The 27715-nt window shown below is 41.0% G+C and overlaps 1 protein-coding gene across 6 annotated transcripts in view; it reads left to right on the forward strand.

Moving 5' to 3' along the window:
* Nucleotides 1–27715, forward strand: part of acot7 (acyl-CoA thioesterase 7) — a 284291-nt gene that overhangs the window by 146551 nt on the left and 110025 nt on the right. For 2 of the 6 annotated variants that reach the window (XM_087980339.1, XM_087980340.1), the window contains one exon: nt 21568–22365. The exons of the other annotated variants lie outside the window; for them this stretch is intronic. In XM_087980339.1, coding sequence (XP_087836465.1) covers nt 21568–21956 — 389 coding nt within the window. In that variant the 3' untranslated portion in view covers nt 21957–22365. Of the gene's footprint in view, nt 1–21567; nt 22366–27715 lie in introns of those variants that run through there. 6 annotated transcript variants of the gene reach the window in all.

A 27715-nucleotide genomic window follows, 5' to 3' on the forward strand; every position in this document is an offset into this window, starting at 1 on the left:
CAGCCATCAGGAGCAGTGCTCTAGCAGTCAACTTAGAATAAGCATTGTGAAATGTTTGTGAGTAAGTTTCTGTCTTATGGACAGTAGTACACAGTATGTGGAGAAACAATGAACAACACCCAAGAAAAGAAGAAAGGAAAAGTCAACCTGGAGAAGTATTTTGCTCTAGTAATTTGGTCCAAGTCACACCAAACTCTCTCAGAATTACATTTACTGCTAAGCAGGAGAAGCCTGGCTGTTGTTTTGTTTTGTTACCCTCCCTATTTCCTGTGCCCAGAGGCCAATTGTAGTACCCAATCTTCTGCAGCATCTGAAATCAGACCGAAAATCAAACCTAAGACTGTCCTATTACATTGGAAAATGTATTCAACCACTGAGCATTGGAGTGAGCTCCTCAGGTGGATGTCCTATTAAATACTGAGGTGAACTCTTGTTACATTATCTGAATCTATTTCAATATTGGAGTTGTTATCGTGACTAACAGAGAGCACAAAATTGCCACTTCCTTCACTTAGTAAATACTTCACAAGGATTGGTTGGTACAGTAGTTTAGAACAGTGTAGCTTAACTCATTCCACGCTGGCATGATGTTATTTATTTGGGCAGTCAGAATCCACTTTTTGTAGGTATAACTCCACAGCATAAATCTAACCACAGTGGGGTTCTAAAATTGACAGCCATGTACTGAAAGAACATAAGGTTGTTTGTTTGAGGAGATAGAAACAGCATATTGTTGCAATAGGGGGTAGTCTTTAGCTGGCACAGTGCAGAATATACTGAGACTACCCTGAAGCTTGGGAGAAACATCACTGTTTTATTATATTGCAGGGTGCATTACTGATCATCTCTTTTGTGATTTGGCATTTTGCTATGCCCTAAAAGACCCCCATCCTTGCATCTTAACTTTACTTAATGTGTATACAAAAGACTGTGGATGCTAGAAATTATAAATACAAAGAGAAAATTCTCAGGTTAAGGAATGAAACATTTTGTTGAACAGAACCCTGCTGTTTGACTGAAATACAGCTTGAAAGCCTACACTGTGTGGAAAACAGTTAATCATTGTGATTTTCACTGGGGCAACCAATTCATGGCCAGAGGAAAAATTTACCATCCAAGTATGGATGGCGGTCAAGTTCTCAAAGCTGACATGTCAAATCAGAAGCCTTACAGTTCGAAAGGATTAACTGGTCATAGTAGAGGGTGAGTCATGGAGAGCATCCAATGTTTTTAAATTTAAACCAGAAATAGTTATGCAGCCTGGCATTTCTGGGTTTCTGTAAAGGCAGCTCTTGAATCCTGTCAGACCAGGCCTGTTCAGGTTCCGCTGGTGCATGGAGGTCACTTCTTTTTAGTTATGTTCACCTATACTGTCTGCAGTAACAAGGAGGCCACTTGGAAAATCCAACATGTGGGTGGGTAGCCATGCTGTGTCTCCACCATTCTCAACTCCACATCTCCATTCTCAGCTCCATGTAGGTACCAACAACATAGGAAGAAAGAGGGATAGGGATGTAAGGTAGGATTTCAGGGAGCTAGGGTGGAAGCTGAGAGCTAGAACAAACAGAGTTGTTATCTCTGGTTTGTTACCTGTGCCACGTGATAGCGAGGAAAGGAATGGGGAGAGATATCAGCTGAACACGTGGTTGCAAGGATGGTGCAGGAGGGAGGGTTTCAGATACTTGGGTAATTGGGGCTCATTCTGGGGAAGGTGGGACTTGTACAAACAGGATTGTCTTCACTTGAACCAGAGGGGTACTAATATCCTGGTGGGAAATTTGTTGGTGTTATTTGGGTGGTTTTAAGCTAGCTCAGCAGGGGGATGGGAACCTGAGGTGTGGTTGCAGTACACAGGAGGATGAGAGTAGGAAGGACAGGGACAGGATTTCATGGTCACAGGAATGTGCTGGCAGACAGCAAACTGGTTTGAAGTGTGTCTACTTCAACGCCAGAAGTATCCGAAATAAGGCAGGTGAGCTTGCAGCGTGGATAGGTACCTGGGACTTCGATGTTGTGGCCAATTCGGAGACATGGATAGAGCAGGGTGAGGAATGGATCTTGCAGGTTCTGGGGTTTAGATCTTTCATTAAGTACAGGCAAGGCTGTAAAAGAGGGGGAGGCGTGGCCTTGTTAGTTAAGGATAGTATAACAGTGGCTAAGAGAAATTTTGACGAGGACTTGTCTACTGAGGTAGTGTGGGCTGAGGTTAGAAACAGGAAAGGAGAGGTCACACTGCTGGGAGTTTTTTATAGGCCTCCGAGTGTTCCAGGGAGGTGGAAGAGAGGATTAGCAAAATTATTCTAGGTAGGAGTGAAAGGAACAGGGTGGTCCTTATGGGGGACTTTAACTTCCCCAACATTGACTGGAAATGCTATAACTCTAGTATGTCGGATGGATCAGTTTTTGTCCAATGTATACAGGAAGGTTTCCTGTATACAGGAGGGTTTCCAGTTATGTCGAAGGGCCAACAAGAGGGGAGGCCACACTGGATCTGGTGCTTGGTAATGAACCAGGCCACGTGTTTGACTTAGTTGTAGGTGAGCACTTTGGAGAGAGCGACCATAATTCAGTTACATTTAGTTTAGCAATGGAAAGGGATATGTACATGCCACAGGTCAAGAGTTATTGATGGGGTAAGGGCAATTATAATATGATTAGGCAAGAACTAGGATGCATAGAATGGGGTAGCAAAATGCAGGGGATGCAGACAATGGAAATGTGGAGCTGGTTTAAGGAACAGATATTGCGTGTCCTTGATAGGTATGTCCCTGTCAGGCAGGGAGGAAGTGATAAGGTAAAGGAACCATGGTTTACTACAGAAATTGCATCGCTTGTTAAGCAGAAGAAGGAGGCTTAGGTGTTGATGAGGCAAGATGGTTCAGATGAGGCGATGGAGAGTTACAGATCAGCTAGGAAGGATTTAAAGAGAGAGATAAGAAGAGCAAAGAGAGGACACAGGCAGTCTTTAGCAAATAGAATAAAGGAGAACCCTAAAGCTTTCTATAGGTATGTGAGGAATAAAAGGATGATTAGGGTAGGAATAGGGCCAGTCAAAGACAGAAGTGGGAAGTTGAGTGTGGATCCTGTGGAGATTGGGGAGGTGCTAAATTAACATTTCTCATCGGTTTTCACTCAGGAAAAGGAGAGCATTGTAGAGGAGAAGAATGAGTATGAGATATTAGACTAGAAAAGATAGAGGTTAGTTATGAACAGGCGTTATCAATTCTAGAAGGAGTGAAAGTAGACAAGTCCCCTGGGCCAGATGGGATTTATCCGAGGATTCGCTGGGAAGCTAGGGAGGAGATAGCAGAGCTTTTGACTTTGATATTTGAGTCAACATTTTCTACAGGTTTAGTAACAGAGGATTGGAGGATTGCAAATGTTGTGCCCTTGTTCAAGAAGGGCAGTAGAGATGACCCAGGTAATTATAGATCAGTGAGCCTTGCTTCTGTTGTAGGAAAGGTTTTGGAAAGGATTATAAAAGATGGAACTGAGAAATAAGAAAAGGATGATCACCCTATTGGGATTGTATTATAGACCCCCCAATAGTCAGAGGGAAATTGAGAGAAACAAACTTGTATGGAGATCTCAGCTATCTGTAAGAATAATAGGGTGGCTATGGTAGGGGATTTTAACTTTCCAAACATCGACTGGGACTGCCATAGTGTTAAAGGTTTAGGTGGAGAGGAATTTCTTAAGTGTGTACAAGACAATTTTCTGATTTCAGTATGTGGATGTACCTATGAGAGAAGGTGCAAAACTTGACCTACTCTTGGAAAATAAGGCAGGGCAGGTGACTGAGGTGTCAGTGGGGGAGCATTTTGGGGCCAGTGACCATAATTCTATTTGTTTTAAAATAGTGATGGAAAAGGATAGACCAGATCTAAAAGTTGAAGTTCTAAATTGGAGAAAGGCCAATTTTGACGGTATTAGGCAAGAACTTTCAAAAGCTGATTGGAGGCAGATGTTCGCAGTTAAAGGGACGGCTGGAAAGTGGGAAACATTCAGAAATGAGGTAACAAGAATCCAGAGAAAATATATTCCTGTCAGGGTGAAAGGGAAGGCTGGTAGATATAGGGAATGCTGGATGACTAAAGAAATTGAGGGTTTGGTTAAGAAAAAGAAGGAAGCATATGTCAGGTACAGACAGGATAGATCAAGTGAATCCTTAGAAGAATATAAAGAAAGTAGGAGTATACTTAAGAGGGAAGTCAGGAGGGCAAAACGGGGACATGAGATAGCTTTGGCAAATAGAATTAAGGAGAATCCAAAGGGGTTTTTACAAATATATTAAGGACAAAAGGGTAACTAGGGAGAGAATAGGGCCCCTCAAAGATCAGCAAGGTGGCCTTTGTGTGGAGTCACAGAAAATGGGGGAGATACTAAATGAATATTTTGCATCAGTATTTACTGTGGAAAAGGATATGGAAGATATAGACTGTCGGGAAATAGATGGTGACATCTTGCAAAATGTCCAGATTACAGAGGAGGAAGAGCTGGATGTCTTGAAACGGTTAAAGGTGGATAAATCCCCAGGACCTGATCAGGTGTACCTGAGAACTCTGTGGGAAGCTAGAGAAGTGATTGCTGGACCTCTTGCTGAGATATTTGTATCATCCATAGTCAGAGGTGAGGTGCCGGAAGACTGGAGGTTGGCAAACATGGTGCCACTGTTTAAGAAGGGTGGTAAGGACAAGCCAGGGAGCTATAGACCAGTGAGCCTGACCTCGGTGGTGGGCAAGTTGTTGGAGAGAATCCTGAGGGACAGGATGTACATGTATTTGGAAAGGCAAGGACTGGTTCGGAATAGTCAACATGGCTTTGTGCGTGGGAAATCATGTCTCACAAACTTGATTGAGTTTTTTGATGAAGTAACAAAGAGGATTGACGAGGGCAGGGCAGTAGATGTGATCTATATGGCCTTCAGTAATGCATTCGACAAGGTTCCCCATGGGAGACTGATTAGCAAGGTTAGAGCTCACGGAATACAGGGAGAACTAGCCATTTGGATACGGAACTGGCTTGAAGGTAGAAGACAGAGGGTGGTGGTGGAGGGTTGTTTTTCAGACTGGAGGGCTGAGACCAGTGGAGTGCCACAAGGATCGGTGCTTGGTCCTCTACTTTTTGTCATTTACATAAATGATTTGGATGCGAGCATAAGAGGTACAGTTAGTATGTTTGCAGATGACACCAAAATTGGCGGTGTAGTGGACAGCAAAGATAGTTACCTCAGATTACAACAGGATCTTGACTAAATGGGCCAATGGGCTGAGAAATAGCAGATGGAGTTTAATTCAGATAAATGTGAGGTGCTGCATTTTGGGAAAGCAAATCTTAGCAGGACTTATACACTTAATGGTAAGGTCCTAGGGAGTGTTGCTGAACAAAGAGACCTTGGAGTGCAGGTTCATAGCTCCTTGAGAGTGGAGTCGCAGGTAGATAGGATAGTGAAGAAGGCATTTGGTATGCTTTTCTTTATTGGTCAGAGTATTGAGTACAGGAGTTGGGAGGTCATGTTGCGGATGTACAGGACATTGGTTAGGCCACTGTTGGAATATTGTGTGCAATTCTGGTCTCCTTCCTATCGGAAAGATGTTGTGAAACTTGAAAGGGTTCAAAAAAGATTTACAAGGATGTTACCAGGGTTGGAGGATCTGAGCTACAGGGAGAGGCTGAACAGGCTGGTGCTGTTTTCCCTGGAGCGTCAGAGGCTGAGGGGTGACCTTATAGAGGTTTACAAAATTATGAGGGACATGGATAGGATAAATAGGCAAAGTCTTTTCCCTGGGGTCGGGGAGTCCAGAACTAGAGGGCATAGGTTTAGGGTGAGAGGGGAAAGATATAAAAGAGACCTAAGGGGCAACTTTTTCACACAGAGGGTGGTACGTGTATGGAATGAGCTGCCAGAGGATGTGGTGGAGGCTGGTACAATTGCACCATTTAAGAGGCATTTGGATGGGTATATGAATAGAAAGGGTTTGAAGGGATATGGGCCAGGTACTGGCAGGTGGGACTAGATTGGGTTGGGATATCTGGTCGGCATGGACGGGTTGGACTGAAGGGTCTGTTTCCATGCTGTACATCTCTATGACTCTATAAGATTTATAATCATCTAGCAAGCAACAGCCTGATTTCAGACAGTCAACATGGTTTCGTCAAGAGCAGGTCGTGTCTCACAAACCTCATTGAGATTTTTGAGAAAGTGACCAGGCATGTAGATGAGGGTAGGGCAGTTGACGTGGTATACATGGACTTCAGTAAAGCCTTTGATAAGGTTCCACACGGTAGGGTGTTGGAGAAAATGCAGAGGCATGGAATTGAGCGTGATTTAGCAGTTTGGAATTGAAACTGGCTTTCTGAAAGAAGGCAGCGATTGGTGGTTGATGGAAGATATTCAGCCTGGAGTCCGGTTACTAGTGGTGTGCCACAAGGGTCTGTTTTGAGACCACTGCTGTTTGTCATTTTTATAAATGACTTCAATGCAGGTATAGATGGATGGATTAGTAAATTTGCAGATGACACTAAAGTCGGTAGAGTAGTGGACAGTTTGGAAGAATGTTACAGGTTGCAGGGGGACTTGGACAAACTGCAGAATTGGGCTGAGATGTGGCAAGTGGAGTTCAATGCAGCTAAATGTTTGGGAAGAATAACAGGAAGGCAGAGTACTGGGTCGATGGAAAGATTCTTGGTAGCGTGGATGTGCAGAGGCTGTACATAGATCCCTGAAAGTTGCCACCCAGGTTGATTGTGATGTTAGAAGGCATACGGTGTGTTAGGTTTCATTCGTAGAGGAATTGATTCCGGAGCCGCAATATCATGCCGCAACTATACAAAACTATACTAGTGCAGCCATACCTGGAATATTGTGTACAGTTCTGGTCCCCATATTTCGGGAAGGATGTGGAAGCATTGGAAAAGGTGCAGAAGAGATTTACTAGGATGTTGCCTGGTCTGGAGGGAAGGTATTATGAGGAAAGGCTGAGAGACTTGGATCTGGTCTCATTGGAAAGAAGGAGGCTAAGAGGGGTTTTGATAGAAACATACAAGATGATCAGAGGATTAGATTGGGTAGACAGTGAAAGTCTTTTTCCTAGGATGATGATGTCAGCTTGCACCAGGGGGCATAACTATAAATTGAGGGGTGATGGATTTAAGACAGATGTCAGAGGCAGGTTCTTTACGCAGAGAGTGGTAAGGGCGTGGAATGCCCTACCTGCTAATGTAGTCAACTCAGCTATATAGGGAGATTTAAACAATCCTTAGATAAGCACATGGATGATGATGGGATAGTCTAGGGGGACAAGCTGAGAATAGTTCATAGGTTGGCACAGCATCGAGGGCCAAAGGGCCTTTTCTGCGCTGTATTGTTCTAGGTTCTATGTTCTATGTTCTATAATGACCTGGGAGTGAGATGCAGCCAGGGACCTCATATATGGACCAGTGGACTAAAAGTTCATCCCTTTGTAACCACATACAGCACTCCCCAGTCAGAGAGAGCCGTCTACCCCAATAACATCTGTGAGCCCAATGTTTGAAGAGCAGTTGCACTGCAATATTTGTTTTCCAGTTTTCCACACCAAGTATCCTGAAGCTTATCTGAATGGCTGCCAGTTTGCAGCTGATTTAGAGCTAACCAAACATATTTCATATCAAATCAACATTTGGGTTAATTTTTTGCAGTGTCAGCAAGTTTCTTTTGACCTTTGAAAATGCCAGAAGCACACAGAAGCTGGAGGTATTGAGTTAGCTTGGAGCGTGTGAGGGCAGGTGAGTGGGCACACTGTATGAGGGCAAGTAGGACTATTGGCTTCTAAACTAAATGAGATGAAGTCCCATAGAACTGCAAAGGTCTCCCCTAACCAGCCCACCTCAACACTTGCCTGCCCTCATGCTTCTGGCATCAGTGATACCAGCTGTAGACTGCACCTGCCTCCCTGGAGTAAAAATCATGCACCTTTGTACAAAGGCAGTCTAACAAGTTGGGAAATCTCCTGACTTGAGTTACCTGCGTCAGTAGTCAAAATTTGGCCTTTCTGATACATTTATTCTAGTTGGATTTGTATGCAGGTGCCAAAATTAATTGATCACTGGCAATCCCATTACACTATCAATTTCTCATGCAATTTCTGGTTCTAGCGTCCACATTAATAAATAAATAAATATATCTTTCAAAGTGTGAAACAATGATAAAATTGTGATGTGTTTACAATATTTTCAGTTTTGTAGAATTTGCAGCATTTTGTTTTGAAATGGACTCATAATTGATATATTTCAGCCCCCAGAAGCAATATGATTTATTTTGGGAAATGCATAATATTTTTAATATATCAGCTGATTTCTTTTGTTTGGTGAATCCATGTAAAACATATGCAATCTCACAAAATTTTAACCTATCTAAAAATGATCAGTTTTGAGTCACATCTTAAAATAAGACCTTTAAATTTGTTCAGAAAAAAACAGAAGCCCAGTAATGATTATTTCTCAGATTAAGTTGTTCTTAAACATGCAATGAGGGCATGCAATGAAACAAGTGCCTCTGCCACACTGTGTTAACTCAAGATTATTACAATTACACAGCTCTTTGTGGCTTTTTCTCTGTTTGGTGATACTCTGCAACTACAGAGCTAAGAAAGAGGAGTATTTTTCTTAGGAGCTTTCATCTCACAAAGAATCTCTTTGCAAATTCACATCTAACAACCTGCTCTGAAAATTCTGCTCACATTTTGACAGCTGTGACAAATTCTATGAGAGGAGCTGAGGTAATCTACAACATTTACCATTCTAAATCACAGAATCTGTAATATTCTTTTAAAAAAAAGCCAATTCACATTATCTCGCAATGTTAATGGATTCTTTGAAGCATGTACCCAAAGATTCAGTTCCACATCTTGACCAAAATGAATTGGTTCTTCTTCGGGTCATTCCATATCTGTGTATCGAGTTTCACTGAAATCTGTCAATTAGTTTTTGAGATGTATTGTTTAAAAACAAGTGGACTAATAAACAGGGGTGAAAACATTGCTGGAGATAAAGATTGTTCCCATCATATTTCTTACATACTTGTGACATCTGTACATGGTTATAATGTGCTCTGAAGAGTTATAGCTGAGCTTGCAACCAGAAGATTACAAGAGGCTTAAGGAAATAAGCGGCAATGTAAAAATCTCCCTGGTGCATTATCAGTTCTTCAGATTCTTTGCCTTTTCCACATTATTAAAAAGATGCTGCATAGACATAATGTCAGTTTTTCCATATGCCAACAGATTGTGCCCCAAGTTAAAGAACTTGGGGCACAATCAGAAAGGAAATGCATTGAAATTGGGTCTCTTTTGAATACATTGAAATCAGATATTTTGTTCACTGAAACCTAGCCTAGTGATACCCTAATCCTCCCAATACACTTAAGTTTTGAACAAACCTGAAGTCTTTTGTCTCCATTGTTCTGCTTGGCAGATTCTTCTATCTATTTACTGTCCTCTTATGTGAAGGCATGCCTGACACCTCTTTTAAGCAGTAGTTGTGTAAACATTTCCTCAGATAGTCATTATCTGGCACAAGAGTGTTGACATTGCATTGTCAGAATTTTATCATTCCAAATGTTGCCATGGTTCTGCATGGATTGTTTCAATGTGCCCTTCTGCCTTATGATTTGCTTTACCCCAGTCTTCTATACAATATCTACAAATTAATGCTCTTCAGTCAGAGGTTTCATGATAAACTTAAACAAAATCCAAAATGTTATTCAAGTCACTATTTGAGAACAACAATAGCTTTCAATCCACTTTGAATAAATTAGATAGTCAATAACTCTTCGACTGAAAGTAATTTAGGGAGTTGTGGTCTGTTTCTGACATATCTTTTCATAGAACATAGAACAGTACAGCACAGAACAGGCCCTTCAGTCCACGATGTTGTGCCGACCATTGATCCTCATGTGTGCACCCTCAAATTTCTGTGACCATATGCATGTCCAGCAGTCTCTTAAATATCCCCAATGACCTTGCTTCCACAACTGCTGCTGGCAACGCATTCCATGCTCTCATAACTCTCTGTGTAAAGAACCCGCCTCTGACATCCCCTCTATACTTTCCTCCAACCAGCTTAAACTATGACCCCTCGTGTTAGCCATTTCTGCCCTGGGAAATAGTCTTTGGCTATCGACTCTATCTATGCCTCTCATTATCTTGTATACCTCAATTAGGTCCCCTCTCCTCCTCCTTTTCTCCAATGAAAAAAGTCCGAGCTCAGTCAACCTCTCTTCGTAAGATAAGCCCTCCAGTCCAGACAGCATCCTGGTAAACCTTCTCTGAACCCTCTCCAAAGCATCCACATTTTTCCTATAATAGGGCAACCAGAACTGGACGCAGTATTCCAAGTGTGGTCTAACCAAAGTTTTATAGAGCTGCAACAAGATCTCACAACTCTTAAACTCAATCCCCTGTTAATGAAAGCCAAAACACCATATGCTTTCTTAACAACCCTGTCCACTTGGGTGGCCATTTTAAGGGATCTATGTACCTGCACATCAAGATCCCTCTGTTCCTCCACACTGCCAAGAATCCTATCCTTAATCCTGTACTCAGCTTTCAAATTCGACCTTCCAAAATGCATCACCTCGCATTTATCCAGGTTGAACTCCATCTGCCACCTCTCAGCCCATCTCTGCATCCTGTCAATGTCCCGCTGCAGCCTATAACAGCCCTCTATACTGTCAACGACACCTCCAACCTTTGTGTCATCTGCAAACTTGCTGACCAATCCTTCAACCCCCTCATCCAAATCATTAATAAAAATTACAAACAGTAGAGGCCCAAGGACAGAGCCCTGTGGAACACCACTCACCACTGACTTACAGGCAGAATATTTTCCTTCTAATACCACTCGCTGTCTTCTGTTGGCCAGCCAATTCTGTATCCAGACAGCTATGTTCCCCTGTATCCCATTCCTCTTGACCTTCTGAATGAGCCGACCATGGGGAACATTATCAAATGACTTGCTGAAGTCCATATACACTACATCCACAGCTCGACCCTCATCAACCTTTCTAGTCGCATCCTCAAAGAACTCGATAAGGTTTGTGAGGCATGACCTACCCCTCACAAAGCCGTGTTGACTGCATTTAATCAAGCCATGCTCTTCCAGATGGTCATAAATCCTATCCCTCAGAATCCTTTCTAACACCTTGCTGACGACAGATGTCAGTTAATTGATTATGACAGTCCAGGTAGAGTTAATATTACAGACAATTAGAAAAGCTTTGCACGTACAGCTTGTTTCTTTGTTTATTTAATACAAAAGTTACAAGTAAAGACACATAAATAGTTTTCTCACTCCACCTTAATTTTCCTTATTCTATTGATCAAGTACTTAATTTTTTTGAACATTCAACAGATAATGTTGCGTTTTGCCATTAATTATACCTTTTACAGTCTATATTGAGGTTGGATATATTTGACTTATTGTGGTTGATAACTGGGCTCCAAAATCGATTATTTCACCAGTGAAGGTTTAAATTTCTGAAGATGAACACTGTTGCCTTATAAGAATTCCAAATCAATCACTGACATTTTTTTAGCATTAAGTTAAACCCAATTATCGGAGAGTTACCTTTCTCAAGGAAACGTGTAATCTGACCACAATAAAAGACATTGAGTTAAGTTCAATCACAGTATTATGCTTCATCATGGAGAAACATTGAACAAATGCTATAATGCCCATCTTGAAAACATTTCCACAAGAGTTTAGGCAAAAAATAAATTTTGGTGGAGCCATCACTCTCACCAGATCCTGTTTCTTCAGTTCTCAGATGGCTGATGATCCAGTGCAGGATAAATTCTTCAAAGAAACTCTAAGCTCTCTTTAAGAGCTGCAGCATTGACCTTAATAATTAGGAAGTGCTTGCTGCCACAGAATGGCAAAGGTTTGTCTTTCAATCTGCAACATGCCTTGATGACGAGGCAAAGCAGCATCAAAAAAGCAAAGAAAGCAAAGCAAAATCTATGTTCCAAATCCCATGACCTTGTGGGATGTCTTGCCCCATGTTCTGCCAATTGAGAATCAGTGTTTTCAATCACATGAGGATCGATGGCAGAAACTCGCAATCCTGCTTACATGTCCTCCTCAAATCGAGGAACAGCAAACAATAGTCTCCTGCATTTGACCAATGAAGATAAATAACTCTTGATTAAATGCAATTCAGCAATGAAGCAATAAGACTCTCTTGGTGCCAATCTAGGGAATAAAAAGTTACAATCTGAAGACTGAAAGAAAATTACATTCAATTCTCCAGTGAGTAATAACCTATTCTTTCTGGAAGGGCTGAAGGAGCAATTCCTATAGATTATAATTTCTAAATTTGAATTGCTCCTTGGGCAACTCTAAACTGCTCAGGTCTATTGGAGATAACCTTTTAAAGGAACTAGCTGATAGCAGTCAAAATTTTATTCGTACATTTAGAAGTATTAATTTAACATAACACACATTCTGCGGTATTGTGAGGCATTGGTAGAGCAAGATAAAGAAGAAACTACAAATGCTGAATATTTTGAAATGAAAATAAAAATGCAGGGAATGCATGGCAGTTTGGCCTGGTCTTGATTAATGGTTCTGTCTAAAATGTTAAGTTGTCTATTTTCTTTCAGAATTTGATTGAAATGCACAGCAGGTCAAATGTTTTCAGTTGTTTTAATAGTAGTACATTGAGCAATTGAGTTGATTTTATGAAGCAGGTAGTAAAATTGTAATGCATGGTATTCTTTAAAGTATGCACACACCATGGTTTGCTGTTTTCATTTTATATCAGGTCAGCTCGCCTCATCCATAACAATGGTTAGGCATATCTTATAATCGTATCCTGACATTTGATGAATGATATTGCACCATGTGATGTGACAAACTGTGACATATGGGACTGATTTAACTTTATACTATTATGGTTTGGAGTCCTGCAGTGTACTGACCTTCCATTTCATGAACCTGGATTTAGCTGCAGCCCAGTTGATCAAATGACAAACTCATCTTGTCTGTTGGATTTGTTTTGTAGGAGACCGAAGTGAATTAAGCTTGGACAGTCTCCAGCTAGACTGATAGTCCTTAATTAGGTCTATTTTGAGATTCAGGACAAGGCATGTCCTGAAAGTAAGCAAAGGAACCTCTACTCTATATTGAGCTCTGCTATATCTAACTTGAGAGTGTTTTATGTTGACATTGGTTGCCTGAAAAGGCAATTGTACCATTCTTTAACACCAGCATCCAACAAATAAATAACATTGCATGCTGTTATTAAGCATCACTCTGTGGGAAAATAACAGTACCAAAACAAAGACAATCTGTTGTATTCCACCACTCAGAGGGTGGTGAATCTTTGAAGTTCTTTATCCCAGAGAGCTGTTGAAGCTCAATTGTTGAGCATCTTCAAGACAGAAATTGATAGATTTCTGCATAATAATAACATCTTGGCATAATTGAGACAGCATTTAAAAGTGGAGTTGAAGGTAGATGATCAACTTTGAACCAGCTGATTGATGGAGCAGGCTGAATGACCAATTACTGTGCCTGTGTTCCTAATTGCTGTTTTGTTTATCAGTCTGTGGAAGCTTACTTTTAACTCCGAATAGTACAAATTTTAAAGTGATTTTGAAGTTTTAGGTTCACTGTGAGACTTTAAAAACTTTAAAGAAGGTGAGAAGAGTGATAATCGCTGGTATTATAATCAGTTGAAAACAACAACACTGCTGAAGACTTGGAAATGCACTTTTTGTTATCCAAGAAACTGGATACCATGGCAACAGTTCATCATCGGGCAGTTCTTTTTTTTAATTATACAGCTTCAGGCAGTGATTAGAAAATATTCTCTGAAGGAGTGAATTAATTTACAGTTCTAAAATTAGAATGTTTGTTACCAGTAATTGCAGCCCCAGTTGAGGTCTCAAGTTTTGTGGAAGTATCAGAATCTCCCATGGCGATTTTGTATTTCAATCCTCTTATAAATGACTTGAACTATCATTTCCTTTACAAGGAATGTATACTAAAATTGGCATTGTAATTTATCTGTTACCTTTGCTCTGAGGAGAGACATTTCCTTTTTTTTTGCCTTTACATTTTATGTTTTGGTTTATTTTTCTGTTTCAAGATGGTGCCGGAGAGAGTGGCGATACTATATAACAGTTTTCACTACACTTTGTAACAAGATACAGATTATAACAAATAGATATGTAAATAGTGAGCTTGAGTGCATTATTGTTGAGAACGTGATGTGTTTCAGAGTTTTTAGATTTTTTTTCCTGTTCTCTCCTTTCTTCCAATTACAGCTGCTGGTGATTCAGTGGACGTAGTTTTCCTCAACTTGCTTGATTAGAATTTGTCCTTTTTGACTACCACTCTTGCATCTCTCAATCATCTTTTAGTGAATAAATATATTAATTCAGTGATGGTTTCTGTACATTTATATTACATAGGTGCCAGTATTTAGGTGTGAATGCTCTATATAAAGGGTCTAACATCTGCTGCAATCCTTTCTCACAACTGAACCACCTATATTTCAGTTGGACTGGGTTAACTACCTTCATAATAGTCAAGCCTATATGCAGTTTTAACTGACAGCCTTAAACCCGCTAGAAGTTGCTGTCAAAAAGGTACGATTTTAAATTTTTTTAAAATTTCGAATAAATGCTAACATGCTGATCTGAAACTAGTGTTTAAAAAACAAACACATTCTGACACTAAATTATAAATACACAATTTATGCATAAATGTTTACTACAGTGAAGTAATCTTAGGATTTGTTCCCCTAACCAGCATTTTGGTTATAAATGAAGGTTTTCATGTCTGATTTCTCCCTGTGGTTCAGGTGAATGCCAGAGATCATTGTCTAACAATGCAGTGATAGAGATTCTCCCTCTGAGCCAGGATGCCTAGGTTCAAGTTCTATCTGTGCCAGAGATTTACAATAGTATCTTTGAACAGAATAGAAGGGAGTACGGTCCAACGTTGTGCTTAAGGAACATGACAAATGTCAGGTCTTTCATTCATCTCTTTACTATTGGTGGCATCAAAACTTTTGCAGCAGTGCCTATGTATAATGACTGAAGTTGAGAGTGACTGATATGATGTGACTTAGAGCTCTTCAGAAAGATGTTGTGAACAGAATTTTTTTTTTGAAATTCAATTTGGATAAAATTTGGAAACTGACATCTGTTCAGGGGCAAAGTGAATTTTCTTGCATGATTATGTTTTTCTCAGATCATTATTATTCATGCATTGGTAAATCAACAAATTCTTTTGTGCGGGTGAAAGTTCGGAAGCCCTCTGGGACCTTTCAGGCTCCAACTTACAGATACCATATTTTTAAAAATCTGGACAACACTTCACTCTGCATCCCCTGGAGACAGAGATCATGCAAAAAGTGACCACCTTTTTGCACTGCATCCTTACATGCTGTCCTAAAAACTGTGCCGGTAGATGCAAAGTTATTTTCTTTACTGGTGGTAAAAGGAGGTCATCCTGACTGATGGAAGCCAGACTGGACAGAGGTGGCTGCAGAAGCAATGGCTGTAGAGGCAGAGCCTGTAGGTGGCTCAAGTGCACGAATGATTTCCTGCACTCCGCCAGGATGTGTACCACTGTCTACTCATACTTTAAACTTCTGTGAAGATGAGTTCGCATTGGAAGGTTGCTGCTACACTGGACCGTCATACAGGGGATTGGGTGCCAGGCATCTCCAACAGATGCCTCATGTGCAATCAGTATCTTTTGTTTCATTGCTACCCATGCTACACTGCCTCTTACATGACTGTGTACATTAATACTTAAAATATAAGTGGAGCTATAACACTCAGCAGCACAAATACCATCAGCTTACTGATCTTTCATCAAAACTAGGAGAACTTACACCAAAGGCTTCTGAGAGACAAGGACACAGCACAAAAGATGACCTTTTGATTTGAGCTTCCTTTTGAGTTCAACCCTGTTTAACTGGTGTCATCCAGAGTGGCTGCTTCATTTGGGCAGGCTTGTTGACCTGGTCAGGCTTCACACCTAACACTAAGCATTTGCACAAAGAAACTGATTAGTTTATGAAGGAGCCAAGTTGTAGAAGAGATTTGTGCTCAGTGGAGCTTAGAGGAAGAAATCTTCCCTGCTAGGTACACAGCTCATGTACATAGTTGAGTTTGTGAATACACGTATCTCTTTTTGGGTAACCAGTATTCCAACGGCAGATATGTTAATGAATGCTCATGACATGCTAATAATGCAAAATTAAATCTTCTCCACTCTCTCCAGTAAATGTGTCATATCAGTTGCCAATTTGAAATTGGCCATTGAAGGTGCTTTACTGCTCGTATTTAGGAAGAACAAATCTGACTTGAGGATTTAATTATTCTAAGGTAACTTCACATGAAAGCAACTATTCCCTATAACTTGAAACTGTTCATCTCTACCAAGATTTGGAGATGCCAGTGTTGGACTGGGGTGTACAAAGTTAAAAATCACACAACACCAGGTTATAGTCCAACAGGTTTAATTGGAAGCACACTAGCTTTCGGAGCAATGCTCCTTCATCAGGTGATTGTGTCACGTGACAATCACCTGATGAAGGAGCATCGCTCCGAAAGCTAGTGTGCTTCCAATTAAACCTGTTGGACTATAACCTGGTGTTGTGTGATTTTTAACTTTGTACATCTCTATCAGAAGATGGTTGTAGATACTTGACATATAAACTTCTGCAAAACATAAAGGTTGGAAAACTCAGCCCATCTGAAAGATCCAGAGAACATAATAGCAAAGCTTCAACCCACTTTTGGAAAATGAATTTCTGCTTCCTGTCCAATTTGGTTTCCCTGCCCACCCTTCCACCTGCTCCATGACCCAGAAAACTCCATTCAATAAGTGTGTTGTATAAGTGTAAATTCTTTCTAAATTCCCTTCTGATACTACCCTTTAAGAATGAAATGAGAATGTTAAGGAACTACTAATTCTTTAATTGAAATTGCTGAAATGGCATTATTCATTACCATGGAATAGCAGAAATCAATGTCAAGAATCTACAACAATAACGAAGAATCTGTGCTGAATAAGTCCATGACTCTATAAGAACTGTTTCAAGTGATGGGGAGTAGTTGCATTTACGTGCAGCGACCTTGGAATAATTGAGTCCTCAAGTTAGATTTGTTCTTCCTAACTACGAGTAGTAAAGTGGCCAATTTTAATTCCCCACATAACATGTTTACTATAGGGAGTGGAGAAAATTTAATTTTGTATTATTAAAGTAATTAATTGTACCATTGACTGAATTCAAATTATCGTAAGATTACTCAATTACTCCATGACAACTGGACCTGTAGAGAATATCTGTGGCAGGAGAGTCCAGCTCTCAGCAGGCTTCATCCTAAAGTTTTTGCTCGGCTACAATACTGTTCAAAGCATGTTGACGTGTGAGGGCCAGTAACCGTTAAATTTTTCAGACGTATTTGAATAGTGTTGCCAGCTCCACTGATCTTTCTCCCTGAGAAGTGACATGGAAGCAACTGCCAAACAACTGTAATGAGTCTTATTTCTTATTTCTCTCTGAAACACTATAGTTTCTGCTTTGAAAATTACAGAATATTTAATGTTAATTTTTTTTTTCCTGCTTTCTTGAATCCTTGTTATAGCTCAAGCTTTCTCAAAGCAAGTTGTAAGATACCTGGAAGCAGAAGTTCTGTGTTTTATGTGAAAGGTTACAAACAAATTCTGAGGTTGGAAGACTGAGATTAAGATGTGCCTTGTGGTTGCTCTTGTACTGATCTTCCTAGTCAGTGTAAACATGGAAATATGTCTCTGCTTTCTCTTGTCAATCACTGACAGTTTTGCCTTTGGCTACTTTAGCCCTAATCTCTAGATTTCTCTCCCAAAATTTCTCTGACTTTCTTTCCTTCATTAAGATACTCTAAAACCTACCTCTTTAGACAATCTTTTAATCACCCTGTCAAAATATCTCAATGTTGAAAGTTGTTTGATAATACTTCTCCGATGTAGCCTCCATATAAATGAAACTGCAGTTGGAAGTCACATCTGAGCTACTTTGGAACACTCTGTCATTAGTAATTGCATATGGCTGCCTTCTGATTGCTACTGATCATTTAGGCTGTGTTCAGTACTTCAAATACTTGGAAGTTTTACAATTGATGACCAGCTTTTGAACTGTCATTTTTAAAAACACTGTGCAGCACAAGTTAGTTCATGTCTTAACCCAATTTCTTGCCTAAAACATCTTTCTACATTTAAGGTCAATAGGGACCTTAACACTCCAACTTAGCCATATCTGTCTGATTAATTTTTATATTTGTTCTCAGGCTATACCATTGCTGGCAAGGCCAGTATTAATTGTTCATCTTTAAGATTTGAGGGGCTTGCTAGGTGATTTCGGAGCCAAGCATCTTAGGTTTTGAGTTAATCTTAACGTCTTTATGAGACATCTCAAAAAGACAGCATTTGTCCCATCAAGTCCATGTTTGATACAAAGGCCAGACCGGTGAAGGTTGATAGACTCCCTTCCTCAAAGGATATTTGTGAACCAGGTGGGCTTTTTTGATAAGCCAGCAGCTTTATAGTTATTTTGGCTGATAGTGGCTCTATATTTACGGTTTACATTAGTGTTGTCCAAACATTTCACAAATGAAATCCACATTTGAATATTTCTCAGGAGGCCAGTGAGCAAATTTCAGAAAGATAAGTTTTGGCACAACAACAGAACACATGAAACAAAAACAGAAATTCCTGGTGAAACTCAGCAGATTTGGCAGTATCTGTGGGCAGTAAACAGAGTTAATGTCTTGAGTCCGATGACTCTTTGTTAGAACTGATGGCATGCAGGAAAAAGTGGTTTTATGCTGAAGATAAGGTTGTTGTGGGGTGGGGTTTACTTCCATTGATTAAGAAGTAGAGCTAAAGAGAGACTAAGGCCTGATCATCAGTGAAGAAGTGTGGACTGGGGCCAATCAAATAACTTGTGTTTAACATTGCTATTGCATTTGTATCTGGCAATGAGCAGTCAGCTGGCTGAAAGGAATTCATATGAAAACTTGTGGTTGGGAGTAGATTGCCTTTAGCCTGCATTTCCCTGCTGTTCCAGCCTACTTTATGGATAGGGTTGTGTGGAAGGACGAGGAGGAAAGAGTCAGTGTGTGTCTGGCTTACTCTCTACACTCTCAGGGTCTACACACTCTCTTTCTCTCTCTCTCTCATATGCATACTCTATCCATTTCCCACTGACCTGCACACGTTCTACCTTTTCCACTCGGATGTACACATTCTCCCTCTTCCACTTGCCGGTGCACACTCTACCTCTTCTACTTGAATGTGCACACTCTCCCACTTGTGCAGACACATGCCTTCATTCTCATGCCCTCTCCCTTCCTCCTACATGCCCCTCTCACTCGCACCCTCTCTCTTTGTCTCCCTCCTTCCAAACCCTCTCTTTCCTTACAAGACTTCCCTCCACTCCTCCCAATCTCTCTCTCTCTACCTTTGTCTTCCTCCCAATCAGACAGTCACTCTCTGTCCATCTTTTCCCTCCCTCTTAATCTCCCCCTCCTTTCCAACACTCTACCTCTTTCTCTCCCTTCCAACCCCTCCCTTTTTCTTTATCCCAACTATTCTTCTTTCCCTCTGTTCCTCTGTCCTCCTCTTTCCCGCGCTCTCCTCCTCACCCTCCCTCTAACACCCCTTCCTCCTACAGTCCATCCCCCTCTTCCTCTAACCCTTCCCTCTTACTCTGTCTCCCTCTCACCCTCTGCCCCCTCTCTCCCTCCACCTGCCCTACTGTCTGCTCACCATATTGGCCCCTCACTGGTTTGTTTCTCTAACTCTCCCCACTGATCTTCTCCCAATCACCCTCTTACTCACCTTTTCCTTCTCCCCCTTTTTCTCTACCACTTCCTCCCTGTTGCATCCCCTCATCTTGACCTCTCACCATATCGTTCTCCTTCTGTCCTTCTGGCTCTCTCTCCCCCTTTCGCCCTCATTTGCAACCACTCTTTCCCAAACCTTCCTTTCGCTCTTTCATCCCTCCACTCTCTCTTCTTCCCACTCCCATCCCCTCTGTCTACTTCACAGTCTCCCTTTCTCTGCCCCAACCTCTTTCAGCCATCTCCTCTCTCTCTCTTCCTCTCCTAATCACCCCCTTTCACTCTCAACTGTTCATCTCCCTCTTACCCCCCAGCCTTTTCTCTCTCTTCCAATATCACCCCTTTCCCCCACAACCACCCCACTCCCCCTTACTCTTTCCCTCACTCTCCCACCTGTCCCTCTTCACCCACCCCTTTCTCAGTCCCACACCTCTCTTATCTCAACCTCTTACACTTATCTCTCACCATTCCTATCTTTCTGCTGGCCCTCCCTCTGCCTTCACCCACCCATCCTCCATCCTTCCATCCCTATCCTCTCTCCTCCTTCCTACCACCTCTCCCTGCCTTCTAAACCTCTCCCTCCTTCACTTCTCTCTGACATTGTATCTTTTAAAATATTGCACTGTTGCTTAGAGGCAGCTGTGAATCTCCCAAAAAGTACCACACAGTCTTGTTTTCAAGCTTTTGTTTGGGGGTTAAATCTTAAGTTTGGTTTTAATTGAGGTGATTTGATTTTTTAACCTCTGTGGTGAACATGATTTGAAACCTGAATGAGCATATCTGATTTTCAGAGATTATGTTTTTATTTTTAAGAAACACAGATTCATAAGCAGTTAAAACACAGTTTCCAACTCCCATGCCAAGTTCTCGTTACTCCTTTGACAGCTCTTGATTTTCCCAGAGTCAAATTCTATTTGATCAGAATGACAGCATCTGACTGAGATTTCTTTTACAGCTTTACCATTAACCTCTTGCTTCTCCAAAAGCTGTAAAATTGTGGAAATCAATCTGGCAGTACCTTATATAGATTACTATGAGTATCAAAAGTAAAACAAGTCATGCAAAAATAAATTCAGAAAACAAGACATCATCTGATTACCCTAATCAGTAGGTGGGTATGGACACTTTGACTGGGCTATAACCTGCTACCCAACAGCAGTGTGGAAGTACTTTTCACAACATGTTCTGTGACAGTTCCAGAGGCAACTTAACCCTATCTTGAGATTAATTAAGCATGGGGTAACTATTGCTGGCTTTATTAGCTACTTCCACATGTCAGAAATAAATAAATTACTCATTGTGCAACTGAACCATACTGAACAGAATGTCCCAGATTTTGCTTTAAGTTAATATTGAATGTTCTTGACTCAATCAGAGCAGCTGTGAAACTAAAGTCAGCCTAAATTTCCCTAGAATATGGCAGAGACATTTTGCCAGTTTTCCTTCTGATTAATATTGAGTTTCTGATACTAGAAGTTGAGTGTGTGTTTAAATGTCAGGTGAAGGGAGTATTGGACTTGATCTTGCCCTCCATGGGCACAAATCTAGTTAGGTTCTCAGATGGCGATTGGCTCATACTAAAGGTGCCATCATTCATAGTAAAGAACAATTTCTAGAGATCAAGAGAAATAGAGTTTTTTCAATGATCACCCACTCCCCTTTTCTATCTCCTGGTCCCAAGGAGGCCCAGCGCAGAGTCCCGGCCCCACAGAAGGCCAGCGCAGGGTCCCGGCCACATGGAAGCCCAGCACAGAGTCCCGGCCACATGGAAGCCCAACGCGGAGTCCCAGCCCCATTGAAGCTCAGCGCAGAATCCCAGCCAAAAGGAAGCCCAGCGAAGAGTCCCCGCCACATGGAAGCCCAGCACAGAGTCCCAGCCCCATGGAAGCCCAGCACAGAGTCCCAGCCCCATTGAAGCTCAGCGCAGAGTCCCGGCCACATGGAAGCCCAGCGCAGAGTCCCAGCCCCACAGAAGCCCAGCACAGAGACCCGGCCACTAGGAAACCCAGCGCAGAGTCCCAGACACATGGAAGCCCAGCACAGAGTTCTGGCCACAAGGAAGCCCAGTGAGGAGTCCCGGCCCCAAGGAAGCCCAGCACAGAGTCCCGGCCACAAGGAAGCCCAGTGAGGAGTTCCGGCCCCAAGGAAGCCCAACACAGAGTCCCGGCCTATTGGCCTCCTTGAGGTGAAGCCCAGCGTGAACTCCCTGTTTTAGAAGAACTCTAATGCTGAATTTTACCTTAATTTCTTTAGTTTTCTCATTTATACCTACAACTTTGTATCAAGATATCTTTGTACCTAGCTTTATAAGGACTGTAATGCTGATCTTTTATCTTTACTTTTTTTATTTTTATAGTTTATATCTAAAATTTTGTACCCAGATATCTTTGAACCTAAGATGGCACCGGAAATGGTGACTTTGTACACTTTTCACTGTACTCATGTATCTCTGTACATGTGACAATAAACCTATTTCTAACTCTAATTTTATCCATGTAGTATCTTGTATGTTGAATAGCTTCCATAATTTTTGTACATGATACTTGACAGGCAATAATCCTTTCCCTGTCACGTTCTGCATACTTCCACTTCCAGTTGATTGCCAATGTCTGTCCAGAGTGTGGTGCTGGAGAAGCACAGCAGGTCAGGTAGCATCCAAGGAGCAGGAAAATCAATGTCACGGGCAAAAGCCCTTCATCAGGAATGTCAGTATCTGTGTCAATATTTGATTAGAGTTTCTCTCCCTTGAGGGAATGCAAGGAAACACAATTAGACTACACCATTAACTTCAATATTTTATAACTGAACTGCAAGTGTTCAGAGAAAATAAAACAACCATTCTTCAGAATTTTTTTCTCCTTGGTAGTTTTAGAGTTTAGTATTTAATCTATAAATATTCCAGGACTATCCTGCAATTTGGCAACGTGTCCTTTTTCCTCCTCCCTATTTCTGCTATCCCAGCCTTTTTGTTGACTGGAGAAGTCACACTGAAGATGTTGTGACTTTCGCTATACCCTCTGCAGAACTCATAGCCAGGTCATCACTCCTGATAATATCACTCCCTGTCTTAACCACTGATGAGAACATGGAAAGCAGTCTGTTGTCCAATCCGACTATATTCTCACCAGTCAAGAAATTGTAATATATTTTTCCTCTGAGCTTTCAGAAATTTTCTTGAGCAAACAACACTACTACATATTCATTAACCAGCCTTCAGTCTCTGTTCCCCACACCACACAGACACACACGCACAAATAAACTGAATGCCTGCTACATTGTCATTGTTATTTTAATGAGAAGCAGGATCCTTTCAACCAGCACAGTTTTGTTTATTTGTAGACTGCAGTCAGCACACTTGTCATGAATTTGCAGATTGAGAATAAAGAAGATAAATGCAGGACAGTGACAATCAGTTTGCAAACAGAGCAGGTGATGAAACTGAGCATAAATCTCTCATGAAGCTCAGTCTGGCATTCTAAATTTGCCCTGAACATATTTGCAGTCGGTGGTCAGTGACACAAAGAATGGGGTCTGTAGAAATACTTTTTACTTTGTCTATCGATGCATATCATGCATCTCCAGAAGTAATTGGCTGTTTTTGTTTAATCATGTTGTCCTGTGGGTTCTTTTAGCACTGCTATAAGATCAGGCCAGATATCTTTGTAACTATCAATGTGTGTTTTTGTTAGGCTCTATTTGTGAACAATGCTACCATGAGGTGGAGCAATACATGCTTGTATGTAAAATCCAAGAGCAATGTGCTATGTCTTATAAATAAGTGTAAATAAAGGCCAGAGAATTGAAAGTACATTAGGGAGAAACCTTTGAGAGTAGCCTTCAAAGAGCTAAATGTGTTTGGAATTTTGAACGTATCTTTTTTCCTTTTGTTTTAATAGATCATTTGTACTTTACTGTAATTTGTTTAACTCTGATCTCACTTAAGGGGCTGTCATTTTGTCTGGCATGCAAGTATCAAATCTCAGTTGGCAGAGATAAGAGCCTTACAACACAGCAAAGACAACTCCTAGTTTTCAACTGTTTGAAAGTGTATCACTTTTCTGAAAGTGCATCAAGAGCCATGCAACCTTTATATGACAGACTGCATATCACTAATGGTGTGATTTTAAACTTGCAATTGTGATTACACAGATGGATCAAAGGAGCCATTTTTCATCATACTACTGCCATTCTATTACTATTACACTGTATTATGTTAAAGCTATGGAACAGAAGGCTCCAAACTGTACAAGATCCAGCTTTGCACTGGAATTCTCATACACTGACATCATTGCTCACCTCAAGCTAATTTATATAATCATCAAACCTTATCACAGAAACATAAAAAAATAGGAGCAGCCCTTCAAGCATGATCTGCCATTCAATATGATAATGGCTGATCATCCAACTCCATACCCAATTCCTGCTTTCTCCCATATCTTTTGATCCCTTTAGCCCTAAGCACTGTATCTATCACTTTCTTGAAAGCATTCGATGTCTTAGCCTCAACCCTTTTCTGAAATTCCACAAGCTCACCACTCTTCTCACCTCAGTCTGAAATGGTCTACCCTGTATCCTTAAACTGTGAACACTGGTTCTGCACTCCTCAGTCATCGGGAATAATCTTTCCTGTCTGGTTAGAATTATATAGGTTTCTTTGCGATCCCCCTTATTGTTCTAAACCCCAGTGAACATAATCTTAACTGATCCAGTCTCTCTTCCACACATCAGTCTTGCCATCCCAGGATTCGGTTTGGTCAACTCCCTCCACAGCCCGAACATCCTCCCTCGGATAAGGAGAGCAAAATTGCACACAATGCTGCAGGTGTGCTCTCATCAAAGGGCTGTACAGTTACAGCGAGACATCCCTGCTCCTGTTCTTGAATTATCTCGCGATAAAGGCCAACAGTTGTTTGTCTGTGGTTTTATCCTGAATATACTGTTGCTGATGTTAAAATTAAGATATTCCAAACAAAAAAATGATAGATTTAGGTTTGAATAAATAGTAGAAAAAGTCTAAGTGCCAGAAAATAGAAGATGTTTGAAATACTGTTAATCTGTCCTTTTCAAATGCAGTCAAGTATGCTGTACATTTCACCCATATTTTTATTCACCCATTTATTACTTTTCGATGCATGTGTAATATTAGCAGCTATCATTAGCAGCATGTGTAATATTAGCAGCTACCACTGTCACTCAGTTTCAAATGTTCATTAAACCAGTTACATATCGTCTTGTATCCAGTCAGCCCATTAAATTTGAGAATTGGACCTACCTTTTGTGTGTTAAAAATGAAGAATGTTGATTCTGAACTGTTTTTAGTCAAAATTGTCATGTTACTTTAAAATTACTGAATTCTAAAAGTTTCACCACAACAAAAATACTTGCAATTACAAAGCATCTCATTCTAATATCAAAACATTTCAAAGTATTTCACTAGTTTTGGTAGCAACTAGATGAACAGCCAGTTAATCTGTTTTTATTACCATTATTTTTGAGAGGAACATTGGCCAGGACAAAAAAGAAGCTTTCTGATCATTGCTTGTGCCATGACATATTTAACCTCCACCTAAGAAAGCAGATGGAAGCTGATTTAATATGATCGTCACATTGATAGCATTTAATTGGATAGCCAGGTTAGTTTATGATTTATGCTCAATTACAGCATGAAACCTAAATCTGTAACTGTGAATCTGAGAATAGGAATCAATTTTTTATTACAGAAATATACTGTATATCTATCTGTATCTATATATAAAATCTATATGTACATACATAGTTAATGAAGCCATTCAGATCTATACTGTTTTTACTTCAGAGAAGCAAACAAACATTGAGGTTTGGCTTTCTCTGTATTTATAATTAAACTATAGGCATTTAGCTGAGACATTGTGAGGGCCTGGTTACTGAAGGGAACCCCATTATGCTTTGTCAGAAAGACCTTACACAGTGGTCCTTCCCCACTGTGCCTTGGTGGCAGCTGCCCCCAAGCTTTAGTGATTCACTCAGTACATAGTCCTGGACCTTGGAATGTGCCAGTCTGCAACACTCAGTTGGGGTAAGTTATTTCAACTGAAAGACCAGCACATTTCCGGCAGATCAAAGAGCGTCTTTCACTGAGTTGATGGTCCTTCAGGCACAGTTGATGTTTGGCTTGGTGTGCATCTCAGGGAACAGACCATAGAGCATAGAGTGCCACTTCACGGAGCTGCTTGGGACAAACCTTAACAAAAACCAGAGCATCTCTCTCCAGACTTCCTTTGCATAGGCACATCCCAGAAGGGGCTGTGTGACAATCCCATCCCCTCTGCAGCCATTTCGGGGGCAGCATGCAGTGGTGCAGAGTCCGGAAATGCATAAAGGAACTTACAGGCAGAGCTCTCTCACCACCAGCTAGGTAATGGCCTGGTGCTTGTTGGAAAGTTCTGGTGATGAAGTATTCTGTCTAATGACTTTGACAGTCTGCTCATGGAACTGCTTGACAAGATCCACCCTCTCCTTGTCCTGAAAGGTCTTGAGGATGCTATGTGCTGACCACTACCTAATGGACTGTGGTCAAAGGTGTTTTTCTTCACAAATTTCTCCGCATGGGACAGGTGATACGGGGCTACATAGTAATGAGGCCTTCGTAACACCAGGGACAGGTAGAATCTCAGGAAATTAAAATAACATTTCTGCACTTACCTGTCACAGATCTTTACTTCAGTATACATACAACTTTGTCTTATGTACATCTCACATTCTCACAATGGAGGGAATTTCAACCAGCCAGAGAATGTTGGCTGGGTGTCAGTTCATGCTAGGGTTTAGAACACCAAAACTGTCAGTAACCTGCCAACTTTTGCATATATCTGTGCACATGGAAACCACCAATAAGTGTATGTGATTTAAATATGCAGAGTCAAATAACTAAGAATTTAACATTGGATTCTGACTGTAACTGCCGTGTTGGCTGACTCGTTAGAGTAACCACAACAAAGGCAACATGGGTTTGAGAGGATTGTGAAGTTAACAGGATGAAAGGTCTGTTAATGTTAAATTAAGACAGTTGCTTCTTAAATGAAAGGCTTTTGCTTGTAGGTGTTGATTCAAGAGTGTCTTTGGCACTTTCGAGGTGATTTACTACAACTTGAAGATAATTTCAGCTATCTCATACTTTTTTTGTCTTCGATTGTACTTCCTGCTGTCATCTTTCACCACGGCTTAGGAACTGCTTGTGCAATTCTATCTTGGAACTGTGATGAGGGAGAGGTTCAACAGCAACTGCTTTGTCTCTAAGATAAGGAGATCAACGCAAAGCTCCAACTCACAGGAGATTACACTCCAACACAAGGTGTACAGACAGAGAGGACCACCTTTCTTGACATGACTGAACATCAGTGCCTCGGAAGTTCAGGATTTCATGACGCCTTATTGCTGATATCTGCAGGCACTTGCAACAAGACTTGCATCCAAAGTGGACCATGTGGGCATGCATTGCTGGTGGTAACAATGTCATCTTATCTTACATTCCTCTGCCTCTAACTGCTTCCAGGGGTCTGCTGATAAAAACAGCAGATTTCACAGGCTTCTGCATAAAAGTGCATCTGTAAAGTAACCATGTTGTGTTTGCATTTGCTGCCACTTACCACTATTTTGCACAAGAAAACAATATTCAGAATGGATTGTCTGCTAAAGGGTAAAGGCAGTCAAAAACAGCACCAATGTGGCTAATAGACACTTCCTGACAGTCAGGAGTACTCATTGATTAAAAAAAAATTCCCCATTGATTAAAAAAAATTCCCCTTTGATTAATGTCCAACTGTGTGAAACCACCAAATGATTTATCATGT

This window comes from Chiloscyllium plagiosum, unplaced genomic scaffold (assembly GCF_037043375.1).
Source record: "Chiloscyllium plagiosum isolate Xiang-an unplaced genomic scaffold, Cpla_swu_hap1 HiC_scaffold_37, whole genome shotgun sequence".
In the NCBI taxonomy this organism is placed as follows: Eukaryota; Metazoa; Chordata; class Chondrichthyes; order Orectolobiformes; family Hemiscylliidae; genus Chiloscyllium; species Chiloscyllium plagiosum.